We start from the raw sequence: 9,150 nt of genomic DNA, 5'->3' as shown, positions 1-9,150 counted from the left end.
TCGAGAAAATAAATAACTCAAACGTAGCAATTGCATAAACAATAATTTAAACTCAAAATACGATTGTAGATAACCTCATAAATAAAATCGTAACCTTTTTCGAAATTGAAAGAATCTCAAAATACTTAATTTAAAACGATAAAAATAAAACATTGGGTTTGATTATATAAAACTGAAAGCTAAGCGGAAATCTTTTATTTTCGTGAATGGCAACCATAACCCAACCCTCTCACTTTCGTCGCCACTTGTCCACCCTTCTCATTTGTTCAAAATATTGTTTACCTACAACACGAACGGATATACATGAAATGAGCTAATACTCAGCGAGAATAACTATAACTCACAAAACATAAGCAAATATACATAGAATGAGCTAACTTCAGCGAGCATAACTATAACTCACAAAACATAAATAATAAAAATGCATGAACCGGTTTTTGGTGTTGTTAACTAAACCGTGACATAAGATACCCTATTATAAGTCTATCATATTTTAATTCGGGGCCTAGATTAGTCGTACCAATTTTCAGTGCGTACATTGGATACGAAGATATAGGGTTGCAAGGTCCCATACTTCGCTCCGTCATATAAACTTATAACATATGAGAAATTTCTCCATTTGGGCCCGTAAGTCGGCTCGATAAATTCTCCGTAAGACCTCCATAGCTCGTAACGCCTCTCTTACTTATCTTTTCACTTGATTATTTTCATTACATATATGAATGACATATAAAATAAACATACATAATAAACATATATGATAACATAGCTAGAAATAAGAACATATTATAAATATTCTAATTTACAATGTATCATCACATAACACAATATAACATATCATATCATAAACTCGACATATCATAACATTTAACATATTAGACTCTCATATCGTATCATATCATAACATTTCACATAATATGACTAACATACATGTCCAAACAAATAGACATATATAAACAAACATATCCAAACAAATCAGACAAATAAAACACACTCTATCTAATTCAGATCATATAGTCAGAGTATTTCTTTTCGAAAAAATCCGTGCTGTAGTGAGATTATTCTCACCTTCGTTTCGGAAAGTACGACCGTTGGTCGTGGACGGATCAGGAAAACTAGACGGCTCGGAACCTGACGGAAGAGACTTTCAGAGATCAGCTTAGAAACGGATTTCTAGACATACTTTAGATTCTGGAAAAATGCCCTTGGCTAAAAATCCAAACCCTAAAAGCCCAAAAGCTTGATTAAACCCTAAAAATATATATATAGTTTGATTAAACCCTAAAAATCCAAACCCTAAAAGCCCAAACTTAAATCTATTTCTACTCTTAATATATTAATTATTATTATTATTATAGTTAAGTATATACGTATATGTATATATCTTAACACTTACACTGCTACTATATTATGTATTACGTGACATAGTATAATATTATATTATATTATATAACATAATATATAACCTAATTGTATATATACGTACATACATATAATAACTAAACAAATTAATTAAGTATATCTATATAATATAATAAGTCACAATGTTAAAATTACTATTCATAGACTATTCCTTTTCCTTTTCATCCAATAGAATCACGACACTTCATACTTATTCCCATTTACGTTGCACTGCTCACATTTATTTATTCGTGCCTTTATTTTTCCTCGTCCCTCTCTCTCTTGTCGACGCTCGCCGGTTGTTACTCGCCGCTCGTTGTTCTCTGCCGCAAAGGTAAGTCCCATTTCTCTCCCACTATCCCTTTATCGCTCTTTCTTCTTCGAATTTCTCACAGAAATTGGGTTTAAAGAAGATAAGTCCTTGTTCTATGTTGTTAATTCACGAATTCAACTTTTGAATTAGGGATTCTAGAATTTCTTTCGTTAATTAAAAAAATGATTTGCTTCTTTTCTTTCGCCTCCTTCTTTCTATACCATCAAAATCGTGTTTTTTTATTTATTTGCCGATTGGAACTTGAGCAGAAAAATGACATGCAATTGGTGCTTACACCTTATTTGATCTTCGTCTTAAATTGTCCTGCATGTTTGCCTATCTCCGGATGAGAAGAAGCTCGAGGTGGCGCTTCAATACATCGACGGGATCAGATGGTCGAGCCTGGAGGACGTGGGGATTGACAACAAGACAACGAGAGTCGTTCCTCCTCAGCTAAGAGCTCTCCTAATACGTCGTCGGAATCGAGCTCATGACATACATGGACAAATATCAGAATAGGTGGTGATTCATTTGAGGCTGGTTCTCTCAGTTTCTTAAAGGGGTTTTTTTTTTAAATCGGGGAAAGTAATATAAACCCGTAATTTAATCTTTATTTTCATGAAGTTCGTCGATATATTATGCCTATGATTTTGTTACTGGACACGAATTTTGTATTGTACATGAACATTGCTTACAAAAACGGGGGATTTTGAAGTTGTGTGTTTGATTTTAGGGTTTTTGTGCTCTCTGTTTGGTTCCGAATTCGAAATTATGATTTGAGGCTTTTCCCGTGTGCTAGGTTTGAAATTGCTACAGCGTTGCATACTTCCAGGTTCTGCAGGTTCTCTAGCAGGTTGTGCATGAACAACTGTGTATTATTACTACAGCTTTGCATACTTACAGGTTCTCTAGCTTTGGAGGCAACAAGAACTGAGGAAAGTTTCTCCACATCTAGCCTCAAATATGATACCCACTCTTTCGTAAGTTTGCTTGTTTGTTATTTTTAATTTGGTTTGTGTCGATTATCATGCATTCTTAAATCGCTGTATGGTTTACTTTTTTTATTTGAATGGATTGTCTCTTTTAATTGCCCAACTCTGCAAAGTTTTTTCACTGTTTGTTGAAATGCCTCAATCGAAGTTTTTTTTTCCCCTTTTTATTTGGTTTTAAAATTATGGGCATAGTCATGAAGGAATAGATTTTCATTGTTAGACTCTTGCTCTGCACCAACAATTTATTTGACCGCTCTGTTTGTGCTCTTTAGTAACTAAATGCAGTCAGTTCATTCTTCATTTCTTCACTTTTACGGTAGTGTGAAATTCTTGAGATTATTCATAGCTCATTTTCACCATCCTATTTGGTTGTTGGTTGACCATAATTAGCTTTGGATAATTCCATTTGATGATATAAAAAATATGTTATATGTGCTGGCATTTCCACGGAACCATGACTTTTTTTCCTAAAAGAAAAAAGAGCAACTGCAACTCCAGAAGTAGGTTTGGAATTGATTGATATGTTGGGTTAATTTATTCGGATGGATGTGTCCAGTTGATTGTGTTTTGAGTGAGTTTCAGGATCCACACATGGTTGACCTATGAGTGAGATATTTGCGTATGCAAGTTGATTCAAGGTATAAGAAAGGAAAAATAGTTGTGATGTATACGTTCTTATCAAAAGAAAGATTTAATGGTGAAAATTGACTATGATTGATTCTTTAACGGAGCTATGGAAATGTTTAGGTGTTGAATGAGGACTTTTTCTTATGTCATGTTTGCTCACATGTCCAATCAAATGTGTAGGTGTTCAATTCGCCGTGCATGCTATTGTCAATAAGAAACTTACAGGTGATCGTAGAATTTGTGTAGCTCTGCTAATATAAGTTGATATTCTTGAATCATTTTCATCTTCTGTGAAATCTGTAAGGGTTTTTTTTTATTGTTTTTGTTAGTTCTGTGAATTCTGTGTTTTTGTTTGTGTTTTTCCCCTTAGTTTTTTCATTCAGGCATTTTTTTTCTTATCTAATATGAACACCTAGATGCGAAGGACTTCTCCAACTTATTTCATTATTATTAAGCTCATCTTTATCTTGATACAATAGTGCTGATTTTTATTAATATTTTTTTGTTGGAGTTTTTGTTAATTGTGTGAAATCTGTGGGGTTTTTTTCTCTTTGTAGTGAAGAAGAGGCTAAAGAGAAGATATACTCGGTTTCTACGACTTTGTACACTGGTTTTGACGTTGCAGTTTCGCGGGAGATTGCACTGGTATGGAATCATTTAGCGATGACCCATATTTTTTAGATTGATTATTGTTGAGCTATAGTTTGTTGTCGTTCGTAATGTTCGTAATTTTATAGTCTTAATTTTATATAATTTAAGGGGATTCGTTCCTCGACAGGAATCCGAGGAGAAAAATTCATCCGAGGAGTTCGAGGCTTTTATCTCTTCCCACGGCTCCGCTGTGGTGTCCTTCGCGGCTAATTCAAACCCGCCACATCATCACCTACTGGGGCCCGAAGATGAGCTCGGACGAGGAGGCTGTGGCGGCTCGGAATTCGACTCCGGCGGAGGATGAGGGAGAAGTGGAATGCTCGGTTCCATCGAAATGGGTGAGCCTGGAGTATTAGGAGGACGGGAATGTCATGATCGAGGGCTGCGATTTCGAGCACTGGCTCGTTATCATGGGGTTTCCCGCGGGAAACAGGGTCTCCAAGGACAAGATGGTCCAAGCTTATGACTCCACTGTCGCCCACGTTCTCGGAAGGTACTGTAATTTTTTAATTTTAATTTTTTTTGTTGGTGTTTTTGTTTTTTTTTTTTTTTTGTAGGGATTTAGACATGAATTAGACTATATATTTAATATTTGAATAATTAGACTACAATTGGAATTAGTCATTCAAGCATATTTTTTTCTTATCTAATATGAACACCTAAATGCGAAGGACTTCTCCAACTTATTTTATTATTATTAAGCTCATCTTTATCTTAATACAATAGTGCTGATTTTTATTAATATTTTTTGTTGGAGTTTTTGTTAATTGAGTGAAATATGTGGGGGTTTTTTCTCTTTGTAGTGAAATTGAAAGAGAAGATATACTCGGTTTCGACGACTTTGTCCACTGGTTTTGGCGTTGCAGTTTCGTGCGAGATTGCACTTAAGTTTAAAGGTACTGTCTTTTTTTAGTGTTTTAGGTTTTTTGTTTACTGAATGTTACATTTCAAATTGTGAGGAAAATTGTGAGGAAAAGCGTATTGGCATGATCAGCGATGACCTGTGACAAGATTTTAAAAAAAATCTATAGTTTTCGTCTACTCGTTCTCTATACATTTGCTTAGCCCTTGTTTGGAATCTTATTTTGACCGGAGTAGCGATTACCCATTTGTTTATAGTAGTAAATACTTCGGTTCGGAGATCCGATTAGTATAGTCGGGGCTCGTTTTCTGGCCGTGTTGTCTGTTTCTTTTTCTTTTCTTTTCTTCGAAAAAGGGTAACTGGAAAAATACTTTACTTTTGTCATGAAGAAAAAAGGGAAAAAGGAAAGCTTGCAGTTGTTGATTTTGTTTGATTGGTGATCAATCTTTTTATTTATTTTTTATTTTAAATTTATTACCTTTTTTTCTTCCCGTGTACGTATCATCAACTTTGTTTCTTCTTGTGAATCATCGTCTCACTATAAAAAGTGGAGCGACATTAGAATTTGGGATGTTTTTCCTTTTTCTGTTGAGCTCTTGAGCCATTATCTTGTAAGGCCAAGGCAGATCTAAGGGATTTTTTTTATATTTGTTTAATTATGTATCATCTTTTTAAAGGGTCATCGTCGACGATACTTTCCAATTCAGTCGACATTGTGTTAGCTCTTTTGGGACTTCGCGAGTGTAAGCGAAACCAGGTAACTTTATTCTGTAAGATAAATGCTTTTACTAGAAACGGCTCTACCTTTGCCCCAGCTCTACCTCCCTTACTTTGCCTCTATCGCCCTTCACGACTGATCCTCAACCACAAACTTAGGTCTTCTTTTCTCTCAAGCACAAATCTATTTCTTTTCTTTGATTTCAGGTCCAACGTGTGGTTTGATTTTGGAAGCACGCATGGCTTCTTTATTGTTTGATTGTAAGATATCTGATAAAATAAAATAAAATTTTAAAAAATTAAAATATCTCATTCCGGGTTCATATGATGAGCAATTGATGGTGAGGTCAGAGAACGATAGAATTCTATGTCCCATTCCTCGGGACCCTTCATACTTTTCTTCCATTACCCTTCACGGTGGCACTCTGGTATGTTAAATCTCCGTGCTTATGCATATATGTATACATTAATAATTGTTGAGTCGATTGAACATGGTAAGTTTGTTCTTAATGTTTCAGGTACCTTTCTGTCCGGATGAAGCATCGGGTTGGGGATGTGAAGCCATTGAACTAAAGAAGCAACTTGATGCGACCCAATCGAAGGGGATCAATGTCAGGGCTTTGGTTGTTATAAGTTGTTGAAACCCAACTGACCAGGTTAGCTAGGGATTCATTGTTGAACCAATAATTTTTTAGGGTGCATGTAGTCTCTCACTAGATCATTCAATTAATATTTTAGAGTCTTATGTAGGTTCTTGTCGAAGAGAAACAACGTGATACCGTTGAGTTATGGAAAAAAAAAGGTCTTGTTTTGGGGGCTGATGAGGTATATCAACATTTTTTTTAATTCTCATTTTTTAACTTGAAAGAGCTATTTTGATGGCTCGTTATCATGGGGTTTCCCGCGGGAAACAGGGTCTCCAAGGACGAGATTGTCCAAGCTTATGTCTCCACTGTCGCCCACGTTCTCGGAAGGTACTGTAATTTTTGAAGTTTAATTTTTTTTGTTGGTGTTTTTGTTAATTCTGTGAAATCTGTAAGGGTTTTTTTTTTGTAGGGATTTAGACATGAATTAGACTGTATATTTAATATTTGAATAATTAGACTACAATTGTAATTGCCTAATTGAAATTAGTCATTCAAGCATCTTTATTTTGATACAATAGTGCTGATTTTTATTAATATTTTTTTGTTGGAGTTTTTGTTAATTGTGTGAAATGTGTGGGGTGTTTTTTTCTCTTTGTAGTGAAGAAGAGGCTAAAGAGAAGATAAACTCAGTTTCGACGACTTTGTACACTGGTTTTGGCGAAACTGATATCAACCAACTCAAAGAAACTGCCTCAAAGAATAAACTTTATGCATCTAAATCTAAGGCTACACCAGAAAAGATCCAACTCTCGCTGATAAGTCTTGAAATTTATGCCACTCGTAGTTCGATGCTTTTGTCACTTGTTGCGTGGCCGCCGCTGCTGCAATTATCCCCTAGAGTCTGTTATGTTCCTCCGGATGGCTCGTCAGCGTCGTTGCTTGCGATTGGTGGCAAGTCCGGTCAAGAAAATAAATCACTGTGCGTAATTTTTTCATTATTGTTTCGTTGGATATTTTTTTTTCTTTTCGTTTTTGTCTCTTCTCCTTCAATGTCGAGATCGTTTATAACTCAAATTTATATGTAGTTGGATTTTTTTTCGTCTCATACACTCTATGCGTCTATTAATGTTAGTATTTAGAACAGTTTTGATATTTGAACTCTTCTGTGTGGATGTTTGAGTTTCTTGAAGTTGATAGCTCAATTATGTAGTTCATGGCATTCTTGTAACCTGCAAATAGTTCAGTCACTATAATTTAGAGTACGTATGTTTGAAATATTTGATATCTTAATATTCATTTATAACCTTATGCTTTGAAGAAAAACTTGGTAAATTAAATTATATATATTATAATTATTTACTGATTACAACTACAACCACCACGTGCGAAGCACGTGTTTCAGACTAATAATATATATATATATATATATAACTTAGTTATAATATATAACTTATATACAAATATATATATCCATAATTTGTATTCTAAAGAGTATATTAAAAATTCAAAAACACACCAAAAGACACATAAAAACTAAAACTTCAAAAACTACCACGTAAATAAATCATTCACTACTACTTTATTATAAACAATACTAACGTCACTCGAACACCAATATTTTAGCTTTTTAATTAAGCTTAAAATTTAGGATTTTACAAATGGTATGAACATGTAGGAAGTTTTATTACTTTTGACCATGAATTTAAATGCCGGCGAAATTCTCCGGAAATCGCGCCGCTGCCGGAGTAAAAACGGCCGGCGAAAAGCAAAATTTTCCATTTGTCGTCGTTTTCGCTGAATTTCGGTATAATATGTCGTTTTTTTGTTTCAAAAGTTAAAGAAAATTACATATGGCTCAGCTGGGAATGGATCCGAAGTCACCTACACATATCTTCAAAGCTCTAACCAATTAAACCAAGTACTAATTTTGCAATAGTATTGTTTACATTTATTTATATATTATTTGTTTCATACTATATATAAGATAAAAATTCATGCATATAAATGTAACAAATAAATTTTTATGTAGAATATGTATTAAATATAATAAAATTATGATAAATGTAACCAAGTACTGATTTTATGTAGAATAAGTATTAAATATAATAAAATTATGATAAATATATATTAAATAATACATACTATGTACTAAATGATTAAAGTTAATAAATATTCAAATTAAAGTTTTTTTAATTGTATATTTGGAGAATTTTTTAGTGAGAATTTTGGTAGGATATTTCAGTCAATTTACGCCAATAAATAAGGGGTCATGACTATTTACCAAAAAAACTACTAAACGTTGGTTAAATAGCAAACTAAAATGTAAATATGACTATATATCAAATGAACCCAAAAATTTATCTAGCAAATAAATGCGTAAATTTCCGTTCGATTTTTCATCGGCATGTCGGTTTTCCATCGAAAATGGCATTTTAAAACGGCATATCATTTTCCTTTTTTCACTATTTTTCCGTTCGATTTTTCGTCGGCGTGACGATTTTCCGTAAATCAGAGGGTTCGAAACAGCATCGAAAATGGTATTTCGAACCTTGCTTTTGACTAGGTTAGTTTGTGAAATATGTTGAGATGAGACATATATGCATTTTTGGCATTTTGGTAGGATTTTTATAACTAAAATGAATGTTGATTTTGATTGGCTGTTGGCAAATATTTGAAAGAAAAACTAAAAGCAACATCAATCTCCGCCTCGACACCATAATTTCACGTCGTCGCCAAACAAAACAGAAAATGGCACCACCACATCAGAATATTATATGCCGCGGTGCCATTTGATTAAAGACTTATTTTTAGTTTTCAAATAAGAAATCATAGTTTTGGAAATAACCTTTCCTTTCTAATAATAAGAAAATCAATCTCAATTAGTCATAGCTTTGGAATATTTTTTTTTAATCAATTTAGAAAGGTGTGAGAATGCTAGACTACCCGTACAGCCCATGTTTTGGTTCGGGGGTACGTCCTACCGCTGAGGCTAGTGTCAGG

The 9,150-nt window shown here is 33.9% G+C and overlaps 1 protein-coding gene across 13 annotated transcripts; it reads left to right on the top strand.

The window, feature by feature from the left end:
* The first annotated feature begins 1,654 nt into the window (after positions 1-1,654).
* On the top strand, positions 1,655-7,302 carry LOC149402737 (uncharacterized). 13 transcript variants are annotated; one of them, XR_016296067.1, is made up of 15 exons: positions 1,655-1,735; positions 2,069-2,233; positions 2,514-2,546; positions 2,618-2,694; positions 3,289-3,344; positions 3,514-3,558; positions 3,891-3,978; positions 4,112-4,477; positions 4,788-4,880; positions 5,524-5,603; positions 5,771-5,991; positions 6,082-6,219; positions 6,314-6,388; positions 6,478-6,537; positions 6,809-7,302. XR_016296067.1 is itself a non-coding variant. In XM_089609045.1 (15 exons), the coding sequence occupies exons 5-8, from the start codon at positions 3,477-3,479 to the stop codon at positions 4,286-4,288; spliced, it is 333 nt and encodes a 110-aa protein (XP_089465171.1). In that variant the 5' UTR covers positions 1,655-1,735; positions 2,069-2,233; positions 2,514-2,694; positions 3,289-3,344; positions 3,454-3,476; the 3' UTR covers positions 4,289-4,477; positions 4,788-4,880; positions 5,524-5,603; positions 5,771-5,991; positions 6,082-6,219; positions 6,314-6,388; positions 6,478-6,537; positions 6,809-7,302. The 13 variants fall into 13 exon arrangements, 5 of the variants coding, with proteins under 5 accessions (XP_089465171.1, XP_089465170.1, XP_089465172.1 ...); XR_016296071.1 differs by having other exon boundaries at positions 2,514-2,694; positions 5,771-5,824; positions 5,915-5,991; XM_089609045.1 differs by lacking the exon at positions 3,514-3,558 and adding exons at positions 3,454-3,504; positions 3,612-3,632 and having other exon boundaries at positions 2,514-2,694; positions 4,093-4,477.
* The last annotated feature ends 1,848 nt before the right edge of the window (positions 7,303-9,150 follow it).

Source organism: Urtica dioica, chromosome 3, assembly GCF_054948205.1.
Source record: "Urtica dioica subsp. dioica isolate 48M chromosome 3, U.dioica_male_clone48M_v1_H2, whole genome shotgun sequence".
NCBI lineage: Eukaryota > Viridiplantae > Streptophyta > Magnoliopsida > Rosales > Urticaceae > Urtica > Urtica dioica.
Note: the sequence above shows the minus strand (reverse complement) of the source record. Positions and strands in the feature narration are given on the sequence as shown.

Coding starts and splice junctions, on each gene's coding strand:
- LOC149402737 (XM_089609044.1), top strand. CDS start 4,447: ATGACTCCACTGTCGCCCACGTTCTCGGAAG. Junction 4,478..4,787: donor GTCGCCCACGTTCTCGGAAG/GTACTGTAATTT, acceptor TTCTCTTTGTAG/TGAAATTGAAAGAGAAGATA. Junction 4,881..5,523: donor GATTGCACTTAAGTTTAAAG/GTACTGTCTTTT, acceptor ATCTTTTTAAAG/GGTCATCGTCGACGATACTT.